Consider the following 17,925-nt stretch of genomic DNA (forward strand, 5'->3'; position numbering starts at 1 on the left):
AGGCAGATGCAATGGTGAGTTGTTGTGGTGCATTGGTGAGATGAGGGATGGGATGGAATGGCAGTAGTGAGAAACTGAGAATGAGGGTGGTGTGGTGGGGTGATGTGGCGGCGCAGTAAAAGGTGGGCAGTGGGGTAGGTTGGTAGTAGTGGGATGAGGGCTAAGAGTTAGAACGGGTAAGTTTATCATTTTATTAACAAGTTTAGGGTATTTAAGACATTCAAAGATGATATTATAAGTTGTCAACGTAAATAAGTGATATCTACTAAATAAATTAATAGTCAAGAAGAGTCTAAAGTTGAATACAATTTATCAAGTATGATTTAATATTTAAAGTGAAAAATTTCTACTAAAATTTATCACAATTATATTATCATAGGGACTTCTTATTCCAGCAGTTCCAAGATTAGAGTTAAATTTTAAAATGGTCTTTGAAATTAATGTTGTACATCAAAATTATTTTTGAGATTTTAATTGTATTAATTATATCTTTGAAATTAATAAAATTACACCACATTAGTCATTGACTCATTTTTTGTTAATGGCATGCTGATTAGCTTGATAATATGGATCATTAGTGACACGTGTCACTTCATGATTTGGCTATGTGTAATAATATGATGACAAGTTGATTTATGATATTAAGTATGTTGATGTGAATGGGTGTGCCACATGTCACAATATTATTTACCCAAGTGCTAGCTTATGCCACGTGTCACAATATTATTCATTCACATATCATCTACTAGGTTATCATTGTAGATGCACCAAATTGGATCATGACCTTGCATTAAATGACTCATTTTAGTTTTTAAAATTGAATGTCGTGCATCAAATTAGTCATTCACCATTTTTTTAATTTAAAATTTTCAATATTTTTGGATAAACTAATTTTAATTCTATTTTTTCACATGTCCTTTAAATATAAGTGTTTTTATAAAATATTTTTTAAGATTTTAGTTTTAATTATACAATTTTTCTATAATAATTTAACATTGACAAATTTTGTAATATAAAATGTTAAGTTGAGAACAAAATTAATTTAATGATGATGATAAACATTAAGTTATTGAGTTAAACACCCAATTGGGTTTGATTGTTTTACTTAGTGATGCAAGCCCAAATAATTGTGCAGCAGCCCAAACCAATGAATCAAATGTGCTCAAAGGTGATGAAGGGAAATTGATCAACTTCCCAAGTCCAATCCTAACCGAGCAATAGAGAAGCAAACCTAGGCAAAGCTTCTTGACAAAAAAAATTAGGCAAAGCTTCAGATGCTCACTTCGGACAAACACAAGAGAAAGAGAGAGAGAAAGAGAGAGAGAAAGCTTCATCTTCGAGTTCACTCACCAAAAAAGAAAAAAAAGAAAAGTCAATCGAAAAAAAGCAATGTCCAATCACACTAATCAAAGACATGTTAAGCTAAGTCAGAGGTTAAAGGTGATTTATTTCTATTTGCATGCAAATTGATTTCTTCACTTCTCCTACTCTTTGCAATGCCATTTTTGAAAAAGTTGAAGAAGATGGTGATTGATCTTCACTGCTATAAATCAAAAGCTTAGATTGTTATTTGGGGCCAAAGCATACTCTCAAGGGTGTGGATTTGAGATTATCACTGAGTAAGCTCATTTCTGTTGCTCTATTGCCCTTGATCAAACAAATGAATTAGATTTAAAATCCCTAATTTATGGGTTGAATGAAGAAAGAGAAGGGATAAATTTTGAAAGCTCAAGGTCCAAGAAGTTGACTTGGGAGAAACCCTAATCTTGGCTTAAAGCAAGGTACAAAAGGAAAATTGAATATGAGTAGTGAACAAGGAGAGAGAATCCGAGAGAAAGAGAGCAAAGAGTGAATCCTTACTACTGAGTTTGAAGTCTTGGAAGCATTGCACCTACAATAAAGGGAGCACTCTGTTAAGATGAAGAACAAAGTGATGAGTTCAGATACTGGGTTCAGTTCATTAGAGTCAAGAGTGTTATTGATCATCTCCTTCATGTTTTAATGCTTGTATTTTAGTTTCAATGTATATCTTTTTAGTTTTCTTTTACAGGTAAAAGACAAAAAAGAAGGGCATTGAGAAAAAGCCATAGAATGAGAAAGACTGAGAAATACACTCAAGAGAAAAGTCAAGAGTGATTTCAGATTTCTTTTGGTTGTATTTTCTGTCTTGTGTCATGTACCTGAGAGGTATCCTTGCTAAGTTGGGTAAACACTTAGTGTGGTGAGTTTAGGTATTAGCATAACCAAGTCAAGTTCATGTTGAAGTTTGTGTGCCCAGATAGAATTACGTTGAGTCGTAGGAAATTGGTGTATGTAATACTTGGATCATAGTGAAAATTTCACCAATGTTGTGGTGGAGACTGGATGTAGATTGCATTGCACAAAGAAACCGAACTAGGATATATGGCTGTGTCATCTTCTTCCTCTCTGCTTTAGTTTTGTTTTCTGTTTTTTATGAGACAAAATGGAATTGTCTCCTGAATTATCTACTGCGCAAACCAAACAAAAATCAAGTTTAAAGTTCTGTGTTTAAGGCTTAATTATTCAAAGTTAAAAAGGGCCATAGATTCAACCCCCTTTTTCTAAGCCTTCTGAAATCTTCAATTGGTATCAAGCTTAACAGCTTGGAGCAAAGGTCCAATGGCGAATCACTTGGGCTCAACTACTGTGGCTTACACACTAACAGAGGGTCAATCAAACAACAGGCCTCCTTTCTTCAATGGAAAGAACTATGCTTACTGAAAAGAGAGGATGGGAATCTTCATTCAATCAATAGACTACAACATATGAAAGATAGTGGTGAATGGTCCCAAAATCCCAACAAAGACTAGTGCTGATGGAGTGGTGACTCCAAAGGAGAAAGTCGAATGGAATGATGATGACAAAAAGAAGGTGAAACTGATTGCTAAAGCTATAAACCTGCTGCATTATGCTATCATCTTCGAGGAGTATCGAAAGGTGTCGAGATGCAAGACTACCAAAGAAATCTGGGAGAAACTCCAGTTCACACACGAAGGCACCAAACAAGTCAAAGAAACAAGGATTGATATGCTGCAAAAAGAGTATGAGATGTTTATCATAAAGGATGGAGAAAGCATTGATGAGATGTTTGAGAGATTCTCAATCATCATCAACAGCCTTGATGCTATAGGCTTAACACACACTGAACAAATTCTAGTGAGAAAATTCCTTAGAAGCCTCACAAAAGAATGGGAAACAAAAGTCACTATCCTAGCCGAGAGTAACAGCCTAAGTCCTATAAAAAAAGGGAATAGTATGATGGAAAAAGGAAAACAAAAACTTCTTACTTATGAAACCACACACACAAGCCAAGACTCAAAGAAAAAGGGAATAGCCCTAAAATCAAAACTAGAACCATGAGAGTGAGTCTAGTGATAGTTTTTCAGATGATGAACTTATATTTTTTGCTAAGAGGCTAAAGAGTCTAATGAGGAACAAAGTCAAGTACAAGGACTCGAGCTCAAAAGAATACGAGAAGGATTTGAGCAAAGTGATATGCCACAACTGCAAGGAAGTTGGACATTTTAAATACAATTGCTCAAAGCTCAAGAAGAAAGAAAAAGGGAAGAAAGAAAAGAAGAGAGTGCTCATGGTCTCTTGGGAGGATCTTAAGAATGATTCAAATGAGGAAGATGACTCCGAATACGAAGCTCAAGTTTGCTTCATGACTGGTGAAGATCAATTGGATGAGGTAAATTACCATGACCTATCCATGGATGATTTACATGTTATTGTTGATGATCTCACCCACCACTCTGAGAAACGGCTGAATAAGTATAATAAATGCAAAATTAAAAATGATTCCTTGAAAGAAAAAGTGAAGGAGATTGAATGTGCTATTGATCTCCTTGAAGAAAATCAATTTTTGAAATATGAAATCAAAAAATTTAAAGGAAAGTACATTATTGATCTTTCACAAGAACTTGTTGCTAAAAATAAAAGATTAAATGAAATGATTAAAAGGTTGAATAGTGATTTAGCAAAGTTTGTTCATAGTTCAAGTAATTTGGACGAATTGCTTGCAAATCAAAAACCATTGTTTGAAAAATTAGGTTTAGGCTATGTGACAAAAGAAGATGCATTTTTTGAAAAATCAATTGCTAACATCATGGCCTCTTCTTCAAAAATAAAAACCTCTTTTGAGAAATCTGGTCTTGGATATTTTTCCAACAATGGTGCCTCTTTTGAACAGCCATATTTTGATAAAAATGCATCATCCTCTACAACCAAATCGGTTCCAAACAATTCTGGTCAGGGGCGCTTCTCAAATAATGAGGTTGCTTTTAAACAACCACACTCTTACAAAAGAGCCTCTTATTCAAGAAGCCCATATGCTTTCAATAATTTTACTTTGAGATATTTTGAAAAAAGGGATGCTAACATAAAAATGAATTTATCAAAAAGAAATGCACCTTTTTCAAGAACCAGAAAATTTCACCTTCTTAATCATAATCAACATCAAAGCTCCAATCAATTTCAGCATCATGGAGACAAAATTCATTGTTTTAATCGTAAGAAACCTGGTCATTCTTACTCCCAATGCTTTATTGACAAAAGGAGAGTAAGAAACCAAATTCACAATATTATTTGTGATTTTAATGCAGTTGGAAAATCAAGATGGATTAAATTTAAAGAATCCAAATTAATTTGAATAGCTAAGGTTACTTAAGAGTGTATGCAGATTTGCCTAGCATCCAAGAAAAAAAAAGATATGTGATACTTGGATAGCGGATGCTCTAGGCACATGACGGGAAGGTCAACATTCTTCATCAAACTCAAAAAGTATGATGGAGGATTTGTGACCTTTAGAGATGATGGTAAAGGTAAAATCATAACTATTGAAAAAGTAGGTAAAAATCAGTTTACCTTTATTGATGATGTCTTTTTGGTTGATGGATTAAGGCATAATCTTTTGAGTATTAGTCAATTATGTGATTTGGGTTACTTGGTGATATTCAAAAGATTGAAATACCGTGTAGTGAGTGAAAAGTCTAATGAGGTATTGTTTGTTGCAAATCATTGTGATAATGTGTATGACCTCACTTTTAATGAACTAAATAATCAAAATGTAGCTTGTTTCTATTCTAAAGAATTTGAAAAGTGGCTATGGCACAAAAGATTAGGCCATGCAAGCATGTTTCAAATCAACAAACTTGTTAAAAAGGGTTTTGTAAGAGGTCTTTCTTCGATAAAATTTGACAAAGATATCACTTGTGATGCATGTCAAATGGAAAAACAAACGAAAAGTTCTTTTAAATTAAAGGAAGATATTTCTACTAAAAGACCACTTGAAATGCTACATATTGATCTATTTGGTCCAACAAGAACTTAAAACTTAGGTGGTAAGCATTGTGGTTTGGTGATTATGGATGACTACACAAGATTTGGTTGAATTTTGTTCCTTGCTCATAAAAATGATGCCTTTGCGGCATTTAAAGCTTTTAGCAAGAGGATTCAAAATGAAAAAAATTTAAAGATTGTTTCTATTAGAAGTGATCATGGTAAAGAATTTGAAAATCAATCTTTTGAATCATTTTGTGAGGAATTTAGAATATCACAAAATTTCTCTTGTCCAAGAACACCACAACAAAATGGTGTTGTGAAAAGAAGAAATAGGGACATACAAGAAATGACAAGAGCTATGTTATGTGAAAGTGATGTTCCAAAATTCCTTTGGGCTGAAGCTGTTAATACCGCTTGCTACATTTTAAACAGAACTATCATTAGAAAGTTTTTAAAGAAAAATCCTTATGAGCTTTGGAAAGGACACCCACAAAATTTGAATTATCTTCATATTTTTGGATGCATGTGTTTTGTTTTAAATAACAAAGATAATTTGAAAAAATTTGATCCAAAAGCATATGAGTATTTGTTTGTTGGTTATACCATAATTAGTAAAACTTATAGAGTTTACCATCAAGATGCTAGAGTTATTGAGAAGTCCATACATATTACTTTTTATGATAATAACATAGTTCAAAGTGTTTTGGAAAAATGTGATGCAGGAAATCAGGTGGAGAATAACGCTAATGAATACCAAAGTCAAGAAAAAAAATTCTGGGCAACCTGATACTGTACCTGCTACTACAGAGGATTCTGCAAGCTTGTTTTATCTCCTGAAACTGGTGAAATCTCTGGGAATACCAGTTCCATAGATCCCACTAGGGGTGTTCATAAAAAAACCAAAATGTGGTTAACCGGTTAAAAAACCATAACCACATTTTGGTTAACCAGTTTAATAAAACAATTTTAAAAATCATATCCATATTTTTTAGAATTGGTTAACCAAAACCAAATTAAAAAAACCGATTTTTATCCAGTTAACCAAAACTAAAACCAAATTAAATTTCCCCTTCTCTCTCTCTCCTTTCTCTCTCCCCCCTCTCTCTTTTCTTTTTCTCCTCTTTCTCTCCCATCTCCCTCTCTCTCTCTCTCTCTCTCTCTCTCTCTCTCTCTCTCTCTCTCTCTCTCTCTCTCTCTCTCTTTTCCTTTTTTTCTCTTTCTCTTTTCCTCTCTCCTTACCCCTTATCGTCCAACCTAATGGCTTCACTCAGTGCTCCTTCTCAACCGAAGGGGAAGTGTCCTGTTGCAGAGGAACCCGCTCCTAAACCCTCGAGACTTAAGCCTAGGTCAGTCCCTCAGTGTCCAAAAAGAGGTAATCCTCATATCCCTCTTAAATCGGTTAAGGAGCCACACATTATTGATCATTTTGAACACAAATCTCAGTTTATGACCTCCCACTCCAACTACAACCCTCACTATTTTTGCTCAGCCATTAACCATGACTTTTATGAAGGTGTTGTTGTTCATCGTCCCATATGTCCCACTTTTTTGGCTAATTTACCAAATCTGAAGAAAAAAAAAAAGGTCTTACATTTGTTGAAAATCTAGAATTTTTGGAGTGGAATCAATTTTTCAAAATTAAAAAGCCTGTTTACCTAGTTTTAGTTCGAGAGTTTTATACCAATCTAACCTACCATGAGGAAAGTATTCACTCGTATGTTAAAGGTCGTGAAATTGTCTTGAATAGTGAATCCATTAGTGACTCCTTAGAATACTCTGATGTTAGTGTCTGCGCTTATACTGCGGGTAAATGGGATGAGGGATTGGGTATTTCATATAAAGATGCTTTGGTTCATGTATGTGTGTGAGAATATTTCTTTGATTGATGGCCTTCCTACTCACAAAGCCCTCGGCCTTCTTCATGCGCAGTTGTATCGTATAGTGAACCACATTATTTTACCTCAAAGCGGCTCATATCAGAGGGTGTCTTTATGTGATACATTAGTTTTATATGCTATCGTCACTAAAACTGAAATCTCTTTTGCATATTTAATGGTGAGGCATATGTTTGACCGCAGAAAGAGTGACAAAAAATGTGGCTCTTCCTTATGGCATGTTTTTAACTTGAACATTTGAAAATTTTGGTGTTGACCTGTCAAATAAATCATATGAAAATAAACACTCATATCTAAAAGGAGGTGGTTCAGCAAAACAGCATAAGAAGGGGCCTAAAAGAGCTGAAAGGGTAGTTCTTGATGACGATGATGATGATGAACTCGATGACACTCATCCTCCCTCTACCTCAAGAATCTCAGCCTCAACTGGTCACAAATCACTCCTTTTTGGAGTTGTGAAGGATGTTCTGCAAGAGTTTGTGAACCTATCCAACCATCTAATCTCTACAAGCAAACAAGAGAGGAAACTGACAGTCAAACATGAGAATGCCCTCAGAAAGTCAAGAGACAGAGTGGTTGTCCTTATGAAGTATGTTGACAACATTAATGAGGATGAAACAATGACCACTAACCAAGAGGAACCACTTGTTTCTAAGGAGGATGGTTCGGATGCTTGAGGATGTCTCTAACTGATGATCTCTGTTATTTGGATATTTATCTTTTGGGATAATTGTAGTTTGTTTTAGACTCAATTTTATTCTGGATGACTATAAATGTAACGACCCGATTTCTGGCAGGTCTGGATCACTGCCAGTCGTCAGGTGTTACTTCGCAGAAATCCTATAAAACTCTAAACTCAATGATATTTACTACATATGAGCCTTTTGTACTAACGGAATTGCGTATATTAGCTTATTTTTATCATATGCTTTTCTTAGTAAACCCATTAGTAACAACCAAACACATCCTCAAATTAAATACCAATCTAACAGTAAAGTCAAATAGGAACAAGATTACCGAAAACTTTTATACACATATACACCTCAGGTTAGTTCATACAAACTTGACATGCTTATATATATATATATACACATATACACATATAGACTTATATACAACTGACAACTTCCTAGATACCTAGTTCATATAGAAAATCCTAAGATGGTACCCAGACTAACAAACGAAAAGAAAATATCAAGTCCTACCCCTCAAAAATGCTAAAAAAATGAAGGAAAGAAAAGTCCGAGGAATAAAGACCATCTATCCTACATTCTTTCCACCGTCGAGGCACAAGTTTGCAGACCTCATCTTAAGACTAGTCTCGAACATCTCCTGTAGTTAATTTAGCAACATGAGTCATTCTATGTTGATCATTTGAATTGAGATAAACACCTAAAACACCATATGAATCATTAGAACTAGCTATTAAAACTAATGCTGCAATAAAGAATCTACCATACTGTAAAATTTGGACACTTCAATCATCCCTCCATGTCATTGCCAAATTTTTAGATAATCCATCCGGATCTACAATAAACCATTCCTTGAAACCACAAGATCTTAATTTTCCTTCGACTTGTCGAGATTGATTTTTTGTTTCACAGATAAAACCAACTTCGAGTGAATAATTTTTACAAATCTCTTTAAGATTGTAGATTGTCAAGGGTCTTCCCAAATTCCGACAATTCTACGAGAGCAATTTTATGTTCTTTAGTGATTAATTATTGTTGAGAGATATTTATATGAATGAAATTATGGACAAATCAATTATGGAATTTAAAACTAACAAAATTGTTGATGAAATATTAATTTTTAAAAAATTAACTATTAGAATAAAACTCAAACTTAAATATTAAAATTAAAACAAATTAAATATTAGAATACTTTTAAAACTTTTCCGATACCATTAGAGTAAAAAAATATAGGTAAATTTTATGATGTTTTCTATTTTGGTATTTAAATTGTCTAAATTATTTTTTAAAATAAAAATTAAATATTTATAATTTATTAAATATTAACTAGTTATCTATTTAAAAAATTAGACACTGTTTATAAAGAATCGTAGCAATTACCAAAAGTATATTTTAGCGTAAAGTTTATATATATGTCAAAGTTTTCTAATTTAAATCCCATCGGAACTAACAAGATTAAAGTTTTAACATCCATATACTGATATGCCATAAACATGTATGACAATTATATATTATGACAGGTTTTGAGAATGGGGGTCGCCACGAGCAACCTTAATGAAGACATCTTCCATTGTGGTGTCAGTTAAACCCCATGCAGAAACAGTGAAGTTTCTCTTTGCAAAATCAACAGCTCCAAATACATCAGCTATTCTAACCTCCCCTTTAGGCAGCTCAAACTTCTGAGTCCCAGAAATATGGTATATCTTGTTAGCATTAGGACATAGCAGCCGTACCATGTTCTCCACTTCCTTTTCATGCTCCCAAGGTGTTGTCATTGTCAACACATAAGTTCCTCCATATCTTGCTTTCAACTATATAAATGATAAACCAACAGATGCAGCTACCATCATAAAAGAACTCAAATCCAGTACAAGAAATATCTGGAATAGCGACTGATCGGGTTTTGTTATTACCAAAACAAGATTGGTCACTAAATAGGTTGCTAATTTCTAATTTCGCTACCGATTTAGCAACCACCACGAAAGCCATTCTAGTTGGTTGCTATTCCAATAATTTTTTAATAGTGATTGAAACAAGAATAATGCAAGCAAGTGTGAAGAATCATTCAGAAGTTATTGAGCAATTTTAGCTTTACCTCCTTTGAATTTCCTATGCACTGCAAGCTACCATCAACAAAGATTCCTAATCGATCACACAAGGCCTCTGCCTCTTCCATGGAATGAGCTGAAACAATAATATAAAGCAAGATTAGTATATATCAGTAAAATATACAAGAAGGAAAAAACATAGATGATGGAAATCAGAGAGCGCCAGACACACTAGTGAGAATAATTGCACGATCCTTTTTGGCAGTCTTAATAACATCCCATAAGCGTTTTCTTGATGCAGGGTCCAATCCGGTGCTTGGCTCATCCATATAAACAACCTTATAAAGAAAAAAGAAATTACATTGTGAGCAAACATAAACTTGATATTCTAATATAATTGTCATAAACTATTAAATTTTATCTTTATTTAGTAGAATGGGACAGCAGGAATTACGTTATAAATTTTTTAGTCTGATAGACCCTGATCATAAATGTTATAAAGTATTTTTCCTAAAAATTTAAAGCGTCACAAAAAGCTAACACACTTAAATGATTCTGTAGGATTAAACTTAGATTAAAAGAACATACATTGGGATTCCCAATCAAAGAAATTGCAACGCTAAGCCTCCTCTTCATCCCTCCACTGTATTTTCCAGCTTGTTTATCAGCAACTCCTCCATTGAAAAGGTTTAAACTCTTCAAAGATTCTTCTACTGCCTGCAGCAAAAATAGTACTCAATACTCATGCATTCCGAATAAATGCTAATGCTAGTATTGTTCAAAATGCATCTATACTGGACAATTTTTGCCTTCTCCAGCTCCAAACTCAACCAAAAATCAAGCCATAAATATTAGTTCACAAACATGCACAACACATTAACTTTTTGTTGAACTAAAAGAGTATTATGTCATATACAATATTCACTTTTTTTAATCTTAATGCTGCCAAGTATTTTCATTTGTAATGTTGGACTCTTTTTCCTTTCATCATTTTTTATTAATATATATCTCTTTAATAGTGGAGATCCTTAATCGGTGATAATATTCAGTCTCTGAATTGATATATTATTTTTTTTTAAAATAGTAAAAAAAAAAAAAGAAAAGAAGATAATAGTGTCTAAAGTCTTAATATTTTCTGTCAAGTCAACTTACCTGTGTTAAGGCTGAACCTTTGAGGTTTTTAAGTCTGCCATAGAAAAGTAGGTGCTCTCTTCCTGTCAACCTTTCCCACAGCAAGCTAAATATAACAAGAAAATTTGTATATTAAAAAAAAAAAGAAAAAAGAAAAAAAGAGTTAGATAGTAAATAAATAAATAAAGTTGGAGGAATTCTATTACTTATGTTGGGGGCATACACCCATGCTTGTGTATAGTCCATTCATATCAGTTCTTATGTCCATGCCTTGAACAAATGCAGTACCAGAGGTTGGCTTTGTCAGACCAATCATCTATAAACATATACATATATAAGTTGATTAGATTTCTGAATTGCCAAAAAGAAAGAAACAATGCATCATGGAATCATGGTAGAAATATTTGTATTAATTTTTTGTGAGTAGTGGAAAGAAATGCAATTGAGAGTACAAATAACTAACCATACTAATAAAAGAAGTCTTTCCAGCACCATTGGGACCAAGCATGCCAAAGCATTCCCCTTGAGGAACAGCAAGGAACAACCCTCTCACTGCTACTTTATCCGGGTTTCCGTCCCTTCCCTGATAGACTTTTCTCAGCTCGTTGCAAACTATTCTGTGATTGCCGGCCGGTTCAAGTAGCAGCTCCTCCACTTTCTCCCTCTGGAGAGAAAAAATAAAAGAAAGCATGAAGATGCAGTATGCATGTAACACAACTCCTTAGAGTAGATTTGGTTTGCGTTTTTATTTCTGTTTTATCTTCAGCGTATTCTGTTTTCAGAATTTTGTTAAAGAAAGAGAGAAAACAATATGAAAATGAAGTTCACATTCACCGGTAGATCAACATGAAATTTAATGGAAGCAAGTAAGAATTCACCTCTTGGATTACATCAGGTTTATCCATCTGAGCCAAGGCTCTTGACCCCTGCATTGGCATATTGTCGTTTTGGGAAGACAAAGGTGTCTTCTTCTGGAATCCTTTCAAGAAAAAAAATGGACTTCTCCCACTTGCTGATGAGGAAACTTGATCAAGGTAGTAAGCAACAAAAAGAAAAACTATCCACTCAATTGACATGATGATTAAGATCTGTTTCATGCCATTTGTGCTATCATTCAGATCCTGCCACCTCATGCCAAGGGTCCCTGAACTATTTCCAACACTGACATATTCTGCAAACTCATTTAGCCCGCGAAATAAAGCAAACCCAGGATAAAACTCGATAACAATGATCCATTTTTCTGGAGAAATACCACAGGATAGTAGGTTAATATGAGAATGAAATAACTTCTTCACTTGTTAGTGGTACACTTTCATTCAATTTAACCATGCAACTTTAACTTTGCAACATGTATAATAGGCCGAAAAACTCAATTAGTAGAGTTGTTAGTTATAGGAAAGAAGAGCATAAATAGGAATACTATGAACTGCAAGAGGAATTTTGCAAAATGTGAGATAACATTCCCCCTCTGATTTCTCTCTTCTATATGCATATTCTTCTCTGCAATTCTATCTTTATATCCAATTATCTCACTTATGCTCATTAAAAGGGTGCTCTCATTAACCAACACTCCCCCAGTGGTTCCCATAGATGATTCATAAATCTCAAGTGAGTAATCATGGTAGAAGATCCCACTTTTTTGTGAAACAAAGTGATAATGGATTGCTGAGATCAAAAAGCCACTGAATAATTTCATACTTATTACAAACTATAAGCCTATAGCTTATACTTTTCATCCATATTTACAATTCGTTGGAAAATCACATTGTTAATGAGCTAACAACATGACAAAAGTGGAGAAGAATATCTATCTTGGGAAACCAAAATTTCCCTGTTCCCACAGGATTAGATCCAAAGCAGGGTATCTAAGTCTAACCATTGAACAACATTTTCCACCATTAGTAAGATTTATTCATGAGAAAAGAAAGGTAAGTCAGTAACTCTAATGAATTGTTATTGTTGTTATTAATCAACCATGTTTATCAACGTCAAAGATAAATTAGCCACAGCATCTCAATTTGCCACTCAAAGAAAGATTCTTTACTACAATATCCTGATTTTCAGCCATTTAACTTACTTGGAAATAGATCATTCTTCAGCAAATCTGGGAAAAGAAAGGCAGCTACCAGTCCAGTTCCAAAGACAACTATATATGCTGTAACTGCAATTATGAAAAACACAGGCCATCAATCAGATATGAATAAAAGAAATTAAATTTTGAAAGCGTGTATAAATAATTATAGACTGTACAATTTCAGAAACGAATTTGATCAAACCTGTAGCAGGCTTAACATTCGAAAACAGGGCAGCCACCAGAAACGCGGAGGCAATTTGTAAGTTTACATAGATAAAATAAAACACGAACTGGATTCCATAGTTATTCTCTCTGAAGAAATGGAATCCTGAAAAGGAAAATTAAATATCGTCAGTATTAAAGAGAATCGGAAAACACCAACAATGCTATACAGTTCAAATGGTTGTATTCATACCAAAGAATGAACCCATTAACACAAAGCACAGCATGTAGGCCATGGAAATGGCAAGAAAATAAGCATAGGAAATCAACCAGTATGGTCCATCTCCAAGACCATGCATTTTCATCATCATTCTTATTTTGTGCTGCTTCTCATACACCAACGATATCAGAATAACCTGCATAAAAAATTTTAGAGAAAAAAAAGTTTATTCCTGTTGAACAGCTAAATATACAACAAAATAAATTCTATTGTGTTCACATTATATATTGTTCAGTGTGCAAGAAACATTAAAAAGAAGAAGGCTAACATGGCTATACACAAAAAAACACAACATAGAGAAAAGTAGGAATGTGAGGCATATTTCAAAAAATCAAAACTAGTTAAAAGAAAAACATTTTTTCAACATAATGGCAACACAGCTCACTCATTTCTGTTAACTACTGTTCATATATATTCATAGTTGATCAATTTGTTCAGATATTTCTGCTCTTACAGGAAACAGTTGAAGGATGACCCATGTATAGAACAAACCACCCAGGAGAGAAGTTATATCAATCATTGTTGTGTCTGAGGATGCAGGTTTTGGCATTTCCCCTATAAAGTCAAATAACATCTTGGTACCATTTCCCAGCAAAAACTTCAAGAAGGCATTTGATATCTGCATGCATGCATAATAGATATACTAGAAGTCAGTCCCTATTGAAATATGTTACCAACACAAAATTGCTAATAATATATGTATAGAGGAATTGCTATTTCTATACCAACTTTGTAAAATTTACTGATGCAGTTAGTTTTCAAATGGTAATGACTAAAGCAAGTTTCTGTTGTTCAAATCTACTAGAGTACCAATAAATGAAGTACGTGTTTGGACTCTAAAGTTTACTTTGCGTGATAAAACAAAATGTTGGAAAGAATTTTCTGCTTCATTATGTCATATACATTATTATTAGAAAACGGGATATGATGTCCAAAGAAAACAATTAGAGACAAGCAATAACAAGATTTAGACACATACCATATTTACAGAACGAGGAGTGCGGTTCATGTTGATCTTATCTCTATTGTCATGTTTGTAAATTAAAAAGCTAACATTAAAAATATTCTTATTCGAATTTAGAAAGTCAAAAGCTGCAAAAACAACATTAAATTAGTATTGTTTTCCACAGATTAAATAAATTTAAACATAATGGTATACTAAGTACCTCCACTAATAGGATTCTTGTGTAACTTGTAATAACCTATCTTATCATCATCACGATCTTCAAGTTGAAGCTCATCCCATATATCAGAAAAACTCTTGCACCATAAGGTAAAAGCCTGAGTACAATTCACCTTAACATCTAAAGAAATTAAACTTTTAATTAGTGATAAAAGCTCAAGGCATCTGATTCAAGCCATGCATATCTAACAGAGTCAGAAAAGAGAGTGTTTATCAAAGTTTTCAATGCAACATGCTCAAATAATGTCATTATCACAAGAAACATGTCATGTTCTGTAGTTCAATACCTGGGATCATTTTGGAGTCTCCCTCGTTGAAGTTAAAGGAGAAACTAGAGTTCACCTTACACTGATCTTGTTGTAGACGATAAAGGATACGAGAGCTAATACTTAACGCAGGGTCCACAAAAACGGTTAAATCCAACCCAAATTCAGTTCCCTGCACAGTTTCTGATGGTTACACCAACAACAGGTTTTGAAACAGAAGACAAACGGAAGAAGCAGTAAATAATATTGACTCACCAGAACAACTGATGCCAAACTAGCCATGATATCAGACTCATTTATACTCAACTCAGTTGGGAACATAGTTCCAAATAAACCTGCACAAATAAATTTGAAAGAGAAAATAAACAAAATAAAAAAGGTTAATCAACTACATTTTTCTCAAAATGTAGTTTCCACAACATATCACTCCATTTCAGGTGACGTCTATACTTTTCTGCATGGCATTCTTTTAGAATTATTCATCATACACTCGTGCTTCATCTAAAAGCTTAACTTTTGTGATAACTGAATTCCTGATAAATACAAAACCAGCGACTTAAACTTAAACTTGAATTTACATAAGATTGCATGTGCAAAAAATATAATTTTATACTATGAAAAAAAAATAAAAGTGATTCCACAAATTAAATTTTCTATCCGATTGAACCAAAAAAAAAAAGATTTCTCTTAAAGATTCCTCTTAAAAGTATTTAAAAAAGCTAAAAACTAATATTTTTCAACAAAATTATAAGAACATATGAAATGCCATTTTTTTCAGTCAAGAAAAAGAAATTTTAGACAAAATTATTTGTGTGTCTCTTCTAAATAACTAACTTATAACTGTAAAATTTTTTCATAAGTCGGTGAAATTCAAACCCAGTACACTGATTTCGTGCACCTCATCCTTTGATTTACCTCTGTAAGGACTCAAAACTATATATCAAAAAAGATGGTTGATATAAAAGTTTAACAATAAAATAAATTTTTAGAACATATAAAAAATATTAGTTATTACAGTGACTAAAATTTAGTGTCTAATTTATTAAAAAAAATTAAAAATTGATATGCAATTTAAAAAATATAAAAATAAATAATTTTTAAATATTTAATATTTACTTTAAAATATAAATTTTAGAATTTCGACACCAAAATAGAAGGCACCAAAAAATTGACCATAGAAAAAACTTACTTTCTCCAAAAAATTGGTCAGTGCCAGTGAAGAGCATGGTGACATTGCGGTCGGCATCATTGCTGAAGAGTCCGTCGCCGACTTCAAGTTGCAAAAGGGGAGGCCACTCCGGCGGGTAGGGTACGGGACACGTGTTGGCATCCTCGGGGCCCAAGAATCGGGGCCCACACACCTTCTCTGAGTCCGGGCACTTGGCATGGCGCCCGATGTCGTGAACGCAGACGCAGCCTTTGCAGGCGGCGGCCTTCGTCTTCTTCTCGTCTTGAAGCGACGCGCTCTGCACGATGTCGACCGCCGTTTGGAGCGCGTAGAGCAGTACGACGAGGATCACCGGGAACAGCACCAGCCTCACGTTGGTCTTGACATCGCGTTTCTGTAAGAAAGTGAGGAAGAATTAACGAAGCAAGAAAAGAAGAAGATGAGATGGTTGGAATTGGAAGGTAGGTAACCTGGTAAGTTAAGTTCTTGCGGAGAAGAGCGTTAGCCTGTGTCCAGAAGCTAGCTGGGTTGAACATTGTTGTTTTCTGTTGAATGCAAAGTGTTTCAGTGTCTCCGCGTGAACGTAACCTTGTTATATCAGGTACTACTTACTACTAATGTACACTGCACTACTACAGTTTCTTTTTCTTCTTGTAGTATGTTTTTCCAGGATTTTTTTATTCAACCATATTATAATATTAAAATTAATTATTGATATAGAATATATATTAAAAAATAAAAAATATATATTAAAAATAAATTAAATTATATATAATTACATATTAATTTTAATATTTAAATAATATTTTTATTTTTTATTTAAAAATAAGTTAATTTTTAAAATATATATTAAAAATAGGTTAATATTTGCTTAAAATAATATTAAAATATTAAACGAGGATACTTTTTAAATTTTAAAAATATATTTACATCATTTTAAAGTATTTTACAAACCCCCGGGGGTTCAGATAAAGCCAAAGGAATGCAGTGTACAATGCAAACAAAAAATATAAAGCCAAAGGATTTTCGATCCAATTTAGGGTGCACACAATGCTTCTCCACTAAGAAAGAACATATAAATGTATGGATATATGTTTCCTTCTTTTGTTTATTACATGAGGCAATACTAACCTTAACTGGGGTATGGAATCCAATCTCATTTATAGGGTTGGAAATCTAATTTATAGCGCTTCAGGTTGAAAGCTGAACAGATTAAGTTGCGGATAGCATTGATGGCGGGTTTAGACCTAATTTAATTCTATTTATTTTTATTTTTGATATATTATAATATATAATTAAAAATGATAGTCTTGTTATATATATAAATTTTTTTGGTAAATAAATTCATACAAATTAATTCTAATCTAACAAAATTCATTTACATAATGCGTACGTCAAATTACGTCATTTTTTTTTCAACGTTTATATTTTGGGTTGTCCTCTTTTTTCTCTTTCTCCTCTTCCTTTTCTTTTTTTTTTATGTTTCTTTTTTTTTTTACGTTGTTCATTCTCGTCTAGACGATGATAAAAATATTTGCATGAAATTCTAATGTTTAAATTAACAAGAGTTTTTAGTAGACTTCAATGAGATTAAATTATAAAAAAAAAAACTTGTTTGATAGAGTATTTATAGAGTAAAAACATTTCTTGGAGATGACTCTTAAAGATTATGGATGATTATTTCCTTTATAATGTGGGATATCATTCTCATGTTCAAGGTGG

At 33.3% G+C, this 17,925-nt stretch overlaps 2 protein-coding genes across 2 annotated transcripts; both read right to left on the reverse strand.

The window, feature by feature from the left end:
* Window positions 1-9,295: 9,295 nt before the first annotated feature.
* LOC130938880 (ABC transporter A family member 7-like) lies at window positions 9,296-14,824 on the reverse strand. The gene is made up of 13 exons (XM_057867188.1): window positions 14,566-14,824; window positions 14,041-14,205; window positions 13,560-13,722; window positions 13,347-13,472; window positions 13,148-13,231; window positions 11,949-12,310; window positions 11,534-11,734; window positions 11,277-11,386; window positions 11,092-11,176; window positions 10,528-10,656; window positions 10,172-10,277; window positions 9,987-10,075; window positions 9,296-9,702 (listed from the first exon to the last, which is right to left on the reverse strand). Exons 1-13 carry the CDS (start codon window positions 14,593-14,595, stop codon window positions 9,403-9,405), a joined length of 1,950 nt encoding a protein of 649 aa, XP_057723171.1. The 5' UTR covers window positions 14,596-14,824; the 3' UTR covers window positions 9,296-9,402.
* LOC130938896 (ABC transporter A family member 7-like) lies at window positions 14,587-16,800 on the reverse strand. The gene is made up of 5 exons (XM_057867189.1): window positions 16,674-16,800; window positions 16,225-16,597; window positions 15,291-15,370; window positions 15,057-15,207; window positions 14,587-14,890 (listed from the first exon to the last, which is right to left on the reverse strand). Exons 1-5 carry the CDS (start codon window positions 16,737-16,739, stop codon window positions 14,745-14,747), a joined length of 816 nt encoding a protein of 271 aa, XP_057723172.1. The 5' UTR covers window positions 16,740-16,800; the 3' UTR covers window positions 14,587-14,744.
* Window positions 16,801-17,925: the final 1,125 nt, after the last annotated feature.

The sequence above is a fragment of the Arachis stenosperma genome, chromosome 1 (genome assembly GCF_014773155.1).
Source record: "Arachis stenosperma cultivar V10309 chromosome 1, arast.V10309.gnm1.PFL2, whole genome shotgun sequence".
NCBI lineage: Eukaryota > Viridiplantae > Streptophyta > Magnoliopsida > Fabales > Fabaceae > Arachis > Arachis stenosperma.